This window comes from Saccopteryx bilineata, chromosome 2 (assembly GCF_036850765.1).
Source record: "Saccopteryx bilineata isolate mSacBil1 chromosome 2, mSacBil1_pri_phased_curated, whole genome shotgun sequence".
Lineage (NCBI taxonomy): Eukaryota > Metazoa > Chordata > Mammalia > Chiroptera > Emballonuridae > Saccopteryx > Saccopteryx bilineata.
The window spans coordinates 359,712,521-359,727,346 of NC_089491.1; the positions used below are offsets into that span (position 1 = coordinate 359,712,521).

Here is a 14,826-nt window from a genome sequence, read left to right on the forward strand (position 1 = left end):
CTGCAGCCAAGGCTCCATTGGAGCAAAGTTGGCCCGGGTGCTGAGGATGGCTCTGTGGCTCTGCCTCAGGTGCTAGAATGGCTCTGGTTGCAACAGAGCAACGCCCCAGATGGGCAGAGCATCGCCCCCTGGTGGGCATGCCGGAGTCTGTCTGACTGCCTCCTCGTTTCCAACTTCAGAAAAAAAAACAAAAAAATACTCCCATCCATTAGTTTGTTCTCATCTGTGTCTGATGACGAATCACTGTCTTCAACAATGAGTGCAAGAACAAGTGCAAAAAAGTGGGAAATGCAAGTAAAAAACCCTATAACCACTGTATAAGACTCACCCAGGTTTTAGACCCCAAATTTTTTTGGAAAAGGGTGCATCTTATACATGGGGAAATACAGTAATCATCAAGTTTTTAAAATGGAAAAAAGGATTTTATTTTTTTTTAAATTTTATTTATTTATTTATTTTTTACAGAGACAGAGAGTGAGTCAGAGAGAGGGATAGACAGGGACAGACAGACAGGAACGGAGAGAGATGAGAAGCATCAATCATTAGTTTTTCATTGCGTGTTGCAACACCTTAGTTGTTCATTGATTGCTTTGTCATATGTGCCTTGACTGTGGGCCTCAGCAGACCAAGTAACCCCTTGCTGGAACCAGCGACCTTGGGTTCAAGCTGGTGGGCTTTTGCTCAAACCAGATGAGCCTGCGCTCAAGCTGGCGACCTCGGGGTCTCGAACCTGGGTCCTCTGCATCCCAGTCCGACGCTCTATCCACTGCGCCACCGCCTGGTCAGGCGGAAAAAAGGATTTTAAAAGAAAGAAAACCCTACTGTTGATTAAACTATACCATCCTTTTTTTAGCACCTGAAAATGTGTTACAATTGAATTACCTTAATAATCACCTTTTAACTTTGTGCTTATGCCTGACCTGCGCTTATGTCTGGCACAGTGGATAGAGCGTTAACCTGGAATGCTGAGGTCGCCAGTTCAAAACCCTGGGCTTGCCTGGTCAAGGCACATATGGGAGTTGATGCTTCTTGCTTTTTCTCCTTCTCTCTCTCTCTCCTTCTAAAATAAATTTAAAAAATTAATTTGCCTGACCAGGCAGTGGCGCAGTGGATAGAGCGTTGGACTGGGATGCGGAGGACCCAGGTTTGAGACCCTGAGGTTGCCAGCTTGAGCACGGCTCATCTGGTTTGAGCAAAGCTTACCAGCTTGGACCCAAGGTCACTGGCTTGAGTAAGGGGTTTCTCGGTCTGCTGTAGCCCCACGGTCAAAGCACATATGAGAAAGCAATCAATGAACAACTAAGGTGTTGCAATGAAAAACTGATGATTGATGCTTCTCATCTCTCTGTTCCTCTGTCTGTCCCTATCTATCCCTCTCTCTGACTCTGTAAAAAAAAAAAAAAAAAAAAAAAAAAGAAGATTAATTTTGTGGCCCTGGCCAGTTTGCTCAGTGGTAGAGTGTCGGCCCAGCGTGTGGAAGTCCCGGGTTCAATTCCCAGCCAGGGCACACAGGAGAAGTGCCCATCTGCTTCTCCACCCTTCCCCCTCTACTTCTCTCTATTTCTCACTTCCCCTCTCACAGTCAAGGCTCCACTGGAGCAAAGTTGGCCCAGGCGCTGAGGATGGTTCCATGGCCTCCGCCTCAGGTGCTAGAATGGCTCTGATTGCGATGGAGCAACTCCCCAAAGGGGCGAAGCATCACCCCCTGGTGGGCATTCTGGGTGGATCTCGGTTGAGCACATGCGGGAGTCTGTCTGCCCACCCCTGCTTCTCACTGGAAAAATACCCCCCAAAAATTAATTTTGTGCTTATTTTATATATAAAAAACACCATTTTTGTTTTATTAAAAAGACTATAAAGTCTTTTTATGGAAGAAATAGGCTTTACTTACTAGTGTTAAACATATCACTTTAAGGGAAGGTACTGATATTGTTAATGCACTTTTTAGTTATCCATTCCTATATTACAAATTACTGTAAAATCTAGCAGCATTCTACACTAAACATTTATTTTCTCATAGTTCCAATGCATCAGGAATTTGGGCATGGCCAAGCTATGTGGTTCATGGAGTTGCCATCATTTGAAGGATTGACTAGGGGTAAAGATTTGCTTCCAAGTTGGCAGTTGGCTCACTTATATAGCTGTTGGCAGGAAGCCTTATGTTCATTGCCATATGGATCTCAGGGCTATTTGACATGGAGAAGAGCTGGCTTCTCCTAGAGCAACTAATTCAAGAATAGGACAAGGAAGAAGCCATATTACTCTTTATGACCTAGCCTCAGAAGTGACACCCTGTCACTTCCATCATTTTCTATTTAATAAAAGCAAGTCAGTGAGGACAGCTTATACTTAAGGAGAGGAAACTTAAACTTCACCTTTTGTAGGGACTAGTGTCAAAGAATTTGTGGACATATTTGAAACTACCATAGCATTAATAAGGTTAACAGTTCCTGTTTTTCCTCCTAGTGGTAAAAGTACCACAGAAGACACTCCTGATGGATGCTCTTAAAGAAGAATCTGAGATAATCTATGACTTTTGCATGTGCAATCCTCCCTTTTTTGCCAATCAATTGGAAGCCAAGGTAAAATGTCTTCTTTAAAGTAATTAATGTTTATCTAAGTTCACCTTGTTTGCAAAAATAGGAGCAAAGAACAGCTTTTGTTTTAGAAGCTGTATCTGGATGCTTTTGTAATCAAGCACTTGAAAACCCAATTCAGATTGACTTAAGAAGGGAAATTTATTGGCTTACATATCCGAGAACTGCAGCACTGTTGTTGACCTTAGGAACAGTTTGATTAAGGGGTTCATAGTAGTCTCTCCAGGTTTCTCTTGGCTCTGACCTAGCTCTTGGTTTTGTTTTCAGGCTGGTTTACTTGTGGCAGAGTAATATTTGTGGAGAGGGAGAAAGGGAGGAGAGAACTTTCGGTTTCTTCTGATTGGACCAATTTAGGTCACAGTGTACTCCTGTATTGGGTTTATTGGCTGAGGGAGGAAGTTGCTATTTTCACTGGCACCTATCTTTTTTTTTTAATATATAATTTGTTTTATTATTTTTGTTTTTATTTTTTATTTTTTTATTTTTTTACAGAGGCAGAGATAGACAGGGACAGACAGACAGGAACGGAGAGAGATGAGAAATATCAATCATCAGTTTCTTGTTGCGCATTGCGACTTCTTAGTTGTTCATTGATTGCTTTCTCACATGTGCCTTGACCGCGGGCCTTCAGCAGACCGAGTAACCCCCTGCTGGAGCCAGCGACCTTGGGTCCAAGCTGGTGAACTCTTTGCGCAAGCCAGATGAGCCCGCGCTCAAGCTGGCGACCTCGGGGTCTCGAACCTGGGTCCTTCCGCATCCCAGTCCAATGCTCTATTCACTGCGCCACCACCTGGTCAGGCTGTTTTATTATTTTTTTGAAAGAGAGAGGGAGAGATAGGGACAGCCAGCCAGGAAGGGAGAGAAATGAGAAGCATCAGTTCTTTGTTCCAGCTCCTTAGTTGTTCATTGATTGCTTTCCCATATGTGCTTTGACTCCTTGCTCAGGCCAGCAACCTTGGGTTCAAGCCAGCGACCTTGGGCTTCAAGCCAGCGACCTTTGGGCTCAAGCCAGCAACCATGGGGTCATGTCTATGATGCCACGTTCAAGCCAGTGACCCCGTGCTCAAGCTGGTGAGCCTGTGCTCCAGCCAGATGAGCTCATGCTCAAGCCGGTGACCTCAGGGCTTTGAACCTGAGTCCTCCGTGCCCCAGTCGTATGTTCTACCCTCTGAGCCACCGCCTGGTCAAGCATACACCTATAATTTGATATAAACAGATGTCCAATTAAATCTTTCCAACTTCAAATGGAAAATATATTTGCTAATGAATATGGAAACAGATACATTGAATTAAAAACAAAGAACCTATAAAAACCTCAGTACTGTAAAATATTGATTTAACCTGTTTTTCTTCATTTAGTTAATTCCCTATTAACAGGAAGTAAGTAATATTAATTAGAAGGAAATAAGGGAGTGTATATGCTGAAAGCTTTAAGAGAACAAATTATTTTTAGAATCACTCAGGTACCCTAAACATACCACTTAGATACCTCATAAAATAAATTCCAGATGGATGTAATTTTTTTGCAGGGGAAAGGAGGGAAATGGAAAGAAACTTATTAACAATACCAACATTCTGGTTTGGAACATAAAATGAAGCAGGATTTAAGAAAATCTAAATTTTAGTCTTTGATGCAAATAAATCACAAGAACTAAAATAGCCACACCCTGGAGTACAGACAATTTGTGGTCTTTTGTGACTAACTTCTTTCATTAAGCATAATATATTTTTGAATTTCATCAATTTTGCATCTATCAACACTTCATTATTTTTTGTATTGACGATTAATATTATACTGACTGGAAATACCACATTTTACTTTTTCATTAGTTGGTAGATATTTGGGTTGTTTTCACTCTTAGCTATTGTGGAAATGCTGTGAGCATTTGTGTACGAGGGTTTGTATGGGCATGTTTTCATTTCTCTTGGATGTATACACTTAGGAAGGAGTAGAATTACTGAGTTACGTGTTATTGCTCTATGTATAATTATTTGAGTAACTGCCAGACTGTTTTCCAAAGTGTCTGCACCATTTTTCATCCTACCACCAGCAGGGTATTAGGGTTTTAGGTTTTAGTCTCTTTACATCCTTCTTTTATTTATTTATTTTTAGCATGTGAGAGGCTGACAGGCAGACAGGAAGGGAGAGGGATGAGAAACATCAACTCATAATTGCAGCACTTTAGTTGTTCATTGATTGCTTCTCATATGTGCCTTGATCTGGGGGCTCCAGCTGAGCCAGTGACCCCTTGCTCAAGCCAGCAATCATAGGGTCATGCCTATGATCCATGCTCAAGCAGGCAGCTATGCACTCAAGCTGCTGAGCTCGTGTTGTGCTCAATCCAGGACCTAAGGGTTTTGAACCTGGGTCCTCAGCCTCCCAGGCGAACACTCAGTCCACTATGCCACCATCTGATCACGCTCCTTACATCCTTGTTAAATAATTATTTGTCTTCTTTCTTTTTTTTTTTTTTGTATTTTCTGAAGCTGGAAACGGGGAGAGACAGTCAGACAGACTCCCGCATGTGCCCAACCGGGATCCACCTGGCACGCCCACCAGGGGGCGATGCTCTGCCCACCAGGGGGCGATGCTCTGCCCCTCCGGGGCGTCGCTCTGCTGCGACCAGAGCCACTCCAGCGCCTTGGGCAGAGGCCAAGGAGCCATCCCCAGCGCCCGGGCCATCCTTGCTCCAATGGAGCCTTGCTGCGGGAGGGGAAGAGAGAGACAGAGAGGAAGGAGACGGGGAGGGGTGGAGAAGCAGATGGGCGTTTCTCCTGTGTGCCCTGGCCGGGAATTGAACCCGGGATTCTTTTTTTTTTTTTTTAATTGATTTATTTCAGAGAGAGAGAGGAAGTGAGAGCAGGAGAGAGAAAGAGAGAAGCATTCATTTGTTGTTCCACTTAATTGTGCATTCATTGGTTGCTTCCTATATGTATCTTGACCAGGGATCAACCTTGGTGTTTCCAGACAACAACAATGCTCTAACTGACTAAATCAGTGGTTCTCAAACTTTTTGAAGTTGGGGCGCATTTAAAATCCTACAAATAACTGTAGGCGCACTATATACAAATTTCTGAGAAATATGTTATAATAATTAAGTCAGCCTGACCTGTGGTGGCATAGTGGATAAAGCATCGACCTTGAATGCTGAAGTCGCTGGTTCAAAACCCTGGGCTTGTCTGGTCAAGGCACATACGGGAGTTGATGCTTCTTGCTCCTCCTCTCTCTCTCTCTCTCTCTCTCTCTCTCTCTATATATATATATATATATATATATATCTAAAAATGAATAAATAAAAAAATTTTTAAAATAAGTCAAATATTAAATAAAAAATATAAAGTCTAAGTGCTTTTATGGTAATTAAATGAAATAAATACGACAAAATTATATTTATTCTGACATTAAAAACATTTTTATGTTACATTTTTTGAGTTATGTTTTTTAGAATTCTTTAAAAAGAGGGGTTAAAAAAAGTTATTATATATATATAGATATATTCTATGTAAGATTGAGTGAATTCAGCAGGACCCAGCATGAATGTGTTAAGTTTTATCATTCTTGTGTTTATGAGAAACATGAGCCTGATGTGTCCTAGCAATTTGTTCAGTGTTTGGGCATATATTTGAAAGGCAAACTCTCATTTCCTCGTCAATACATTGAAGGATTCCTCTTTTTTTACTCTTGTGTTGAGGGTAGAAAATCCTAATTCACATAAATAGGATGTTGAAAATTGTAGTAAAATGTTCAAAGCTTTTTTAGATATTGCCACATATTCTTCTTTTATAGAAATCCAAAAGGCTTCAAGAGACAATTCCTTATGTTTAATCATCAATCCATGATCAGTGGATATAGCTGCCAGTTCTTCTTCTTCTGTTAACGTTAAACCAAAATCACTTGAAGCTTCCATGAGTGGGTTTCTAATCCAATTGTATAGTTCAGTGTTAAGTGATGGAAAATGCTATAAATTAAATTTGGCCCATCAGCCTTCAAGTCCTGTTTTATTTACACTTAACTTTTGCTTACTTCCAGAATTGAATTCTTCAGTATCACACTTCTTTTTGAGAAATCTATCCATTCTATTTGGGTGTATTTATCTAAAAATAATATAATGATGTGTTAATAATAAATATAATAATGATGTGTTAACAATAAGAGCTGTATTTCCATAATGAAATGGTATAATAGAGTAACTATATTTATTTTTATATCTGGGCACATGCTGTGAACCAGCACAGCTAGTAATTCCAGGTCCCGAGTGGAAACAGTGCGGAATTAAGAAAATATGTGGAATTAAGAAAATATGGGGTCAGGAGGGCCTGTAATTGCTGCTGGCAAGAACAAAGCATGCCCCAAAACCGCATCTTGCCTTTATTTATAGGGTAAAGTGAGGCCATTAGCAAATCAGTGGTCTCTGATCACATTTCCAAGGCAACCCAAGAATTTTACCAAGTGCAGAAAACCTCCACCATACATAACTTCTTAACTTTACACCAAACAAAGGATAGAAGAAAATTGCCTCCAGTCTTTCCAGAGAACATGGAGGGTAGTGTAAACAATCCAGCACCACAGCTTAACAGCCTTCTGCAACCTAATCAGACAAGTGAGGTGGGGGGTTGGGCAAACTGTCAACTTACAGTCAATTCCCCACACCTTTGTCCCCCAAAAATAAACCCAGTTGGTTTTTTGGTCCCCAACAGGCACATATTTCTCTGGAATACCGTAGGGCGCACCTGGAAATCTTCTAGGGCACACACTTTGAGAACCACTGGACTAAGCTAACCAGGCAGGGCCTATTTTTCTTCTTAATTATAATATTCTGTAATATCCTTCTTATAAATATCCTAATGGGTATGAAGTGGTACTTCCTTTTAGTTTTGGTGTGCCTTTTTCTGATGGCTAATGACATTGGATATTTTTTCCTATGCTTATTGGATATTTTTATATTTTCTTTGGAGAAATGCATATTTGGATCCTTTGCCCATTTAAAAATTGAGTTATTTTTATTGTTGTAAGAGTTCTTTGTGTATTCTACATATAAGTCTCTTATTAGATTATTTCATATTCTCCCATTCTGCGAATTGTCTTTTTACTTGCCTGATGATGTCCTTTGCAGCACAAGTGTTTAATTTTTAGGCAGTCCAGTTTATGTGTTTTTGTTGTTGTTATGCATTTGATGTCATATATAAGAAGCCATTGCCTAAGCTAAGGCCATGAAGGTATACCATTATGTGCTCTTCTAAGAGTTTTATAGTTTTAGCTTTTATATTTAGATCTTTGATTGATTTATTTTTTTATTATGGTGTGAAGTAGGAGTGGATTAAATTTTAAAAGTAAAATCCTGAGCCTGGCTGTATTGTTCAGCGGGTAGAGCATTGTCCTGATAAGCCAAGGTTGTGGGATTGATCTGTAGGGCACATACAAGAATCAACCACTGTATAGTGTTTCTCTCTCTCTCTCAAAATCAATAAATTAAATTTTTTTTAAATGAATCAAAGTAAAACCATGAAAGTGCTAGATGAAAGCATAAGTAAATAGTTATATCAGGGAGTAGTCAACCTTTTTGTACCTACCGCCCACTTTTATATCTCTGTTAGTAAAATTTTCTAACCACCCACCAGTTCTACAGTAATTGTGATTTATAAAGTAAGGAAGTAACTTTACTTTATAAAATTTATAAAAGCAGAGTTAAAGCAAGTTAAAGCATATAATAATTACTTACCAAGTACTTTATGTTGGATTTTTGCTAAGTTTGGCAGAATAAATCTTTTTAAAACAACTTATTATAGTTAAATCTATCTTTTTATTTATACTTTGGTTGCTCCACTACTGCCCACCATGAAAGCTGGAACGCCCACTAGTGGGCAGTAGGGACCAGGTTGACTACCACTGAGTTATATAAATTATCTCTGGTCAGAATATTTTACTGTATGTAATACCAAGACAAAAAACAAAGAAAACATGACAAGTGGCTACATAAAAAGGTAACATTTTTGTATGTTTAATCTCAAACAAAGATAGAAGGTAAAAGATTCTCGGAATGAACATTTGCATGAATGCAGTTTTTAAAATGTGATATTGGAATAATATTATTATTTTTAAATCCTAAATCTTGAATGATACTTGGAAACTAAAATTATTGATGCATTCATTTAAAAATTTTTTAAGACTTTATTGATTGACTTTTAAAGGGAAGAGGGGGCAAGAAATATTGATTCATAGTTACTTCCCTTTAGTTGTTCATGGGTTGCTTGTTGTACATGCCTTGAACTGGGCAAGCCTGGACTTTAGAACTGGAGGACCTCAGTGTTCCAGATCGGTGCCCTGCCGTAGGCCAGGCTGCATTCTTACTTAGAACTAGAGTACGGTCAAGGACTTGGTCTTAAGGCATATAATTTCTCACCAGGGATTTTTGTTGTCGTTGTTCAGGGAGTCAACTCTCGAAATCCTCGAAGACCTCCGCCTAGTTCTGTAAATACAGGAGGTATCACAGAGATCATGGCAGAAGGAGGTGAATTAGAATTTGTTAAAAGGATCATCCATGACAGTTTACAACTTAAAAAAAGATTAAGGTAAGTTGGTTATTATAATATGGGAGTATTTTCCCCTGTGTAATTCCAAAGAAACCACGTCCCGGCCCTGACCGGTTGGCTCAGCGGTAGAGCGGCGGCCTAGCATGCGGAGGACCTGGGTTCGATTCCTGGCCAGGGCACACAGGAGAAGCACCTATTTGCTTCTCCACCCCTCCGCCGCGCTTTCCTCTCTGTTTCTCTCTTCCCCTCCCGCAGCCAAGGCTCCATTGGTGCAAAGATGGCCCGGGCGCTGGGGATGGCTCTGTGGCCTCTGCCTCAGGCGCTAGAGTGGCTCTGGTCGCAACATGGCGATGCCCAGGATGGGCAGAGCATCGCCCCCTGGTGGGCAGAGCGTCGCCCCTGGTGGGCGTGCTGGGTGGATCCCGGTCAGGCGCATGCGGTAGTCTGTCTGACTGTCTCTCCTTGTTTCCAGCTTCAGAAAAATGAAAAACAAAACAAAACAAACCACATCCCTTAGAGTTAATGTAATCACAGTGGTCTAAAGAACAAAGATAATAATTGAAAAGGGCTTGACCAGGCAGTCCAGTGGATAGACTGTCAGACTGAGACACAGACAACCCAGATTTGAAACTCTAAGGTCACTGGCTTGAGTGCAGGCTCATCCAGCTTGAGCACAGGATCTCTGGTTTGAGCCCATAGGTTGTTGACTTGAAGCCCAAGGTTGCTGGCTTGAGCAAGGGGTCACTTGCTCTGATGCAGCCCCTCGATCAAGGCACATATGAGAAAGCAATTAATGAACAACTAAGGAGCTGCAATGAAGAATTGATGCTTCTCATCTCTCCCTTCCTGTCTGTCTGTCCCTGTGTATCCTTCTCTCTGTCTCTCTCATTGTCTCTGTCACTCACACACCAAAAAAAAATTGAAAAGGTAGCAGATCCTACAGGTGGCAAAGACCCTATTTCCGAGGATGCTCTCATGCTTTTAACTGATTTGTGTTTCCTGTAAGCATCTATACTACATGGATAGAAAGAAGGAAAATACCATATGATTGTATTGCTTTTATTTCAGTCCTGTGATGGTACAAAGCTGACTGAAATAAGGCTTCTGATTAGAAAACAGATGGGTTCAAATCTGTCCCATGAACCAGAATAAATTTGTTGCCTAGTCTTTGAAGCAATTTATGTTCTTGGAATCAGTCTCCCAAACAGGGACAGATGTGAGGACATTGAGTTGTCAGGAATTTAATGAAGGGAAACAGAGATGACTAACTAGTACCAGGGAAGATATAAGGCTATTCCTTTTCAAAACTAATTATTTTGGACAATACATCTGTCATTAGCAGCATAAAATACTCAAAAAGAGCCATTTGTCTTGCTTGACTTTTTGCCCTGCCAAGTGTTGTTGAAATGATGGATAATGCAACAGTTCCAAACTAAAAGGTTTTCAACCCTAGAATTTAGCTTTGTGACCTAGAAAAGATCTTTTTAAAAATTATGTTAAAATACACATAATAAAATTTACCGTCTTAACTATTTTTAAAATGTACAGTTCAGTACTGTTACATTCATATTGCTGTGCAAGTAATCTTCGGAACTTTTCTTGGAAAAGTAAAACTCTGTACACATTAAACAACATCTTCCTATTTCCTTCTCCACCAAACTCCTGGCAACCACCGTTCTACTTTTTGTCTTTATGAATTTTTTTTTTTTATGGTGAGAGAGAGAGGGACAGATAGGGATGGACAGACAGGAAGGGAGAGAGATGAGAAGCATCAATTATTTGTTGCGGCTCTTTAGTTGTTCATTGATTGCTTTCTCATATGTGCCATGACGGGGGGCTACAGCAGACCGAGTGACCCCTTGCTCAAGCCAGCGACCTTGGGCTTCAAGCTAGCAACTCTGCACTTGAGCTGGTGAGCCCGGGCTCAAGCCAATGATCTCAGGGTTTCTACCTGGATCCTCTGCGCCCCAGTCTGACGCTCTATCTACTGCTCCACCAACTGGTCATTCTGTCTTTATGAATTTGACTATACTAGATACTTTATATAAACGCAATCATACAGTTTTTGTCCTTTTGTGACTGGTTTCTTTTACTTAGCATCATGTCCTTAATGTTCATCCTGTGTGCCAGAATTTCCTTTTTAAGGCCGAATAGCTTAGGTGCTGGCGGGCACAGTGCCTGAGACGCAGAGGACTCACATTTGAACCCTGAGTGAGGTTGCCAGCTTGAGCCTAAGGTCACTGGCTTGGCTGTAGTTCCCCCTTGTCCCCCCCCACTCTGGTCAAGGCACATATGAGAAAGTAATCAATGAACAACTAAGGTGCTGCAGTGAATAATTGTTGCTTCTTATCTCTCTCCCTTTCTGTCTGTCTCTGTCTCTGTCTCTGTCTCACTCACTTAAAAAAAGAAGCCAAATAATATTCCATTGTATGTGTACACCACATTTTTTTTTATCCCATTCATTGTTGATGGATACTTGGGTTGCTTCCACTTTTTGGCTGTTTTGGATAATGTTACTATGAACATGGGTGTCCAATTATCTCTTAAGATACTGTTTTCAGTTCTTTGGGGTATATTCCCAGAAGTGGAATTGAAGTATAGGAAAGACCTTTTTTCCTTTTCTTTTGGATTTATAGGTGTTTAAACCTGCTTATTTTAGTAAAAGGCCAGTTCCAAAGTCTAATATCCTGATTTGTTAAATGTGAGTTTATTTAAGTATTTGTAGCAAGCAACTGGATTATTAGATGGTCTGTCATAGAAAATGTACACATTGTTGAAGCCAAAAATTAATAAATTATTGCTTTAAACTGATTTATTCAAAGATTCATTAGGGTATGTAGAAAAAAGAGACTTAAGTAATACTGAGATCACTGAGAAGAATCTGAGTAAGTAAAATAAGGAAAGGTAGCAGAGCCTGTAACTCATGAAAAGGGGTAACGAGGGCCGTGTGGCCATTTCAGTATCTGTCAGTTTTGAGGGGACTGGCGCTGACTAGGAAAATGGGGACATTTGTTTTCAGGAGCTTTTAATCAGTAAATTTCTGTTATTTCCACAGTCCATTTGAAACACAAAAATATGTTGTAAAGGAACACCACTCTAAGGGAGAGAAATTAGTCAATATGTTCCCAGCCTGCCTGTACCTGGGTCTGTGGTAGCCCCCAAATGGAATGAAAGGTATACATTTATTAGGAAGGGTAAACTGCTAGAGCTTGTCATATATCTAGAGAATTGATTATTTTGAGGTTGGTATCACCTTACTTGGTGATAATTTATTTAAAAACAGGCTTCAGTCTTGTCTGCTTTGTTAATTCTCTGCGAAGTTGTGAGGGATGATAAAAGTGAGAAGGGAAGAAATGAAGCGCTTCTAATTGAAACAAGAACAGAGCAATGGTTTTTGAAAGTATTACTTGCAAACATTGTTTATAATTTCACACTGTACCATGACAACTTTCATTTTGTGTATACTACCTGTTCATGTCTTCTTGCATACTTTTATAGTTGACATAATGTTTATACTACTGTGCAATTCTCAAATTTTAGAATGCTATGGAAACTGCATATTTTGAAGCTCTGAAAAGTAAGGGATTAAAAACAAGTATTTTAACCCATCTGTTTCTTATCCCTCTAGATTTTTTCTTTTTGTTCCTGAAGAAGTACAGAAACTAAGCAGAATTTATAACATTATGGGGTGAAATAATGTAAGTTCAGCTTACTAGCCTGATCTGTGTTGACATTCAAGCTACCTCACCTATAGCAACTATAGTTTTGTTTTGCATCTTAAGGAATTTTACAGCTGGGAGGCCCTTGGAGGTCAAGTTATTACAGCCTTAGTTGTACAGATTAGAGACCTGGGACCCATATCTCCTGACTCTGGCCCAGTGCTCTTTCCACCTACCCACGCAGCCTCTGCGGCCTAGCCGACAGTCGGACTTCTAGTTAGACAGCCTTTTTTTTTAATTGGTGTAATTGACATATAACATAGCCCTTCTATCATTGATGATTAGCAGGTGCTTGTCATCCTGACTTCACTTTTTGTGCCTGTGATTTGAGCTCACTTACTAACATTTTCTTTTTTAGAGACTTTTTTTTTTAAAGGCAGTTCGATTTATTATTTTTTTTAATTTTTATTTTATTCCTTTTTAGAGAGGAGAGAGAGAGACAGAGAGGGAAAGAGGGAGAGAGAGACAGAGACAGAGAGAGAGAAGGGGGGAGGAGCTGGAAGCATCAACTCCCATATGTGCCTTGATCAGGCAAGCCCAGGGTTTTGAACTGGCGACCTCAGCATTTCTAGGTCGACGCTTTCTCCACTGTGCCACCACAGGTCAGGCCTAGAGACTTTCTTAATCTTTTATTTTTATTTTAAAAATTTTTGTTGATTGATTGAGTTTAGAATGAGAGGATGAGAGAGGGAAAGAGAAACATTGATTTGTTGTTCCACTTATTTATGCATTCATTGATTGATTCTTGTACGTACCCTAGCAGGGAACAAACCGCATTCTTGGAGTATTAGAATGATGCCGCAGCCAACTGGGTTACCCAGCCAGGGTTCATCTCCTAAACCTTTTAAATAAATTAGCAGACTTTATCAAACTTTTTGTGTGACAGAGACAGGGAGAGACAGGTAGGGTCAGACAGACAGGAAGGGAGAGAGATGAGAAGCATCAATTCTTTGTTGCGGCACCTTAGTTGTTCATTGATTGCTTTCTCATATATGCCTTGACCGGGGGCTACAGCAGACTGAGTGACTGTTTGCTCAAGCCGGTGACCTTACGCTCAAGCTGGTGAGCTTTGCTCAAACCAGATGAGCCCGTGCTCAAGCTGGCGACCTCGGGGTTTCAAACCTGGGTCCTCTGCATCCCAGTCTGATGCTCTATCCACTTACACCACCGCCTGGTTAGGCTATCGAACTTCTTACGGCCTGAATTCCAGTCTTGCATTGGTTAGTAGGTCTATAGCTGAAATTCTTTTTTAGTATATGTGCTGCCGAAGCGAGCACGCTGAAGTTCTTTATGGCAGTGATTTTTCGATTTTTCCAGGAACCAAAGATTTGTATGTGACAGAGTTCAAACTTAATACTGGTTTCACCCATTCTCTCTTCTTGCTTCTGCCTTTTCATTCTCTACCCCTGCCAGGTAGTGGATACTTCTTGAATTTGAGTATAATCCCCATATTTGGTAAGGGGCAATAAATTTAATAGTTTGGACCTTTTGAAATGTGCTTCTTTGACATATCTTTTTTTTTTTTTTTTTCATTTTTCTGAAGCTGGAAACAGGGAGAGACAGTCAGACAGACTCCTGCATGCGCCCGACCAGGATCCACCCGGCACGCCCACCAGGGGCGATGCTCTGCCCACCAGGGGGCGATGCTCTGCCCCTCCAGGGCGTCGCTCTGCCGCGACCAGAGCCACTCCAGCGCCTGGGGTAGAGGCCAAGGAGCCATCCCCAGCGCCGGGGCCATCTTTGCTCCAATGGAGCCTTGGCTGCAGGAGGGGAAGAGAGAGACAGAGAGGAAAGCGCAGCGGAGGGGTAGAGAAGCAAATGGGCGCCTCTCCCCTGTGCCCTGGCCGGGAATTGAACCCGGGTCCTCCGCGCGCTAGGCCGATGCTCCACCACTGAGCCGACTGGCCAGGGCCTCTTTTTTTTTTTTTTTTAAGTGAAAGAGAGAGACAGACAGGAAGGGAGAGAGTTGAGTCATAGTT

The 14,826-nt window shown here is 41.0% G+C and overlaps 1 protein-coding gene across 1 annotated transcript in view; it reads left to right on the plus strand.

The window, feature by feature from the left end:
• Positions 1–14,826, plus strand: part of METTL16 (methyltransferase 16, RNA N6-adenosine) — a 69,024-nt gene that overhangs the window by 31,941 nt on the left and 22,257 nt on the right. The window contains exons 5-6 of the mRNA XM_066263029.1: positions 2,467–2,582; positions 9,025–9,167. Coding sequence (XP_066119126.1) covers positions 2,467–2,582; positions 9,025–9,167 — 259 coding nt within the window. The remainder of the gene's footprint in view (positions 1–2,466; positions 2,583–9,024; positions 9,168–14,826) is intronic.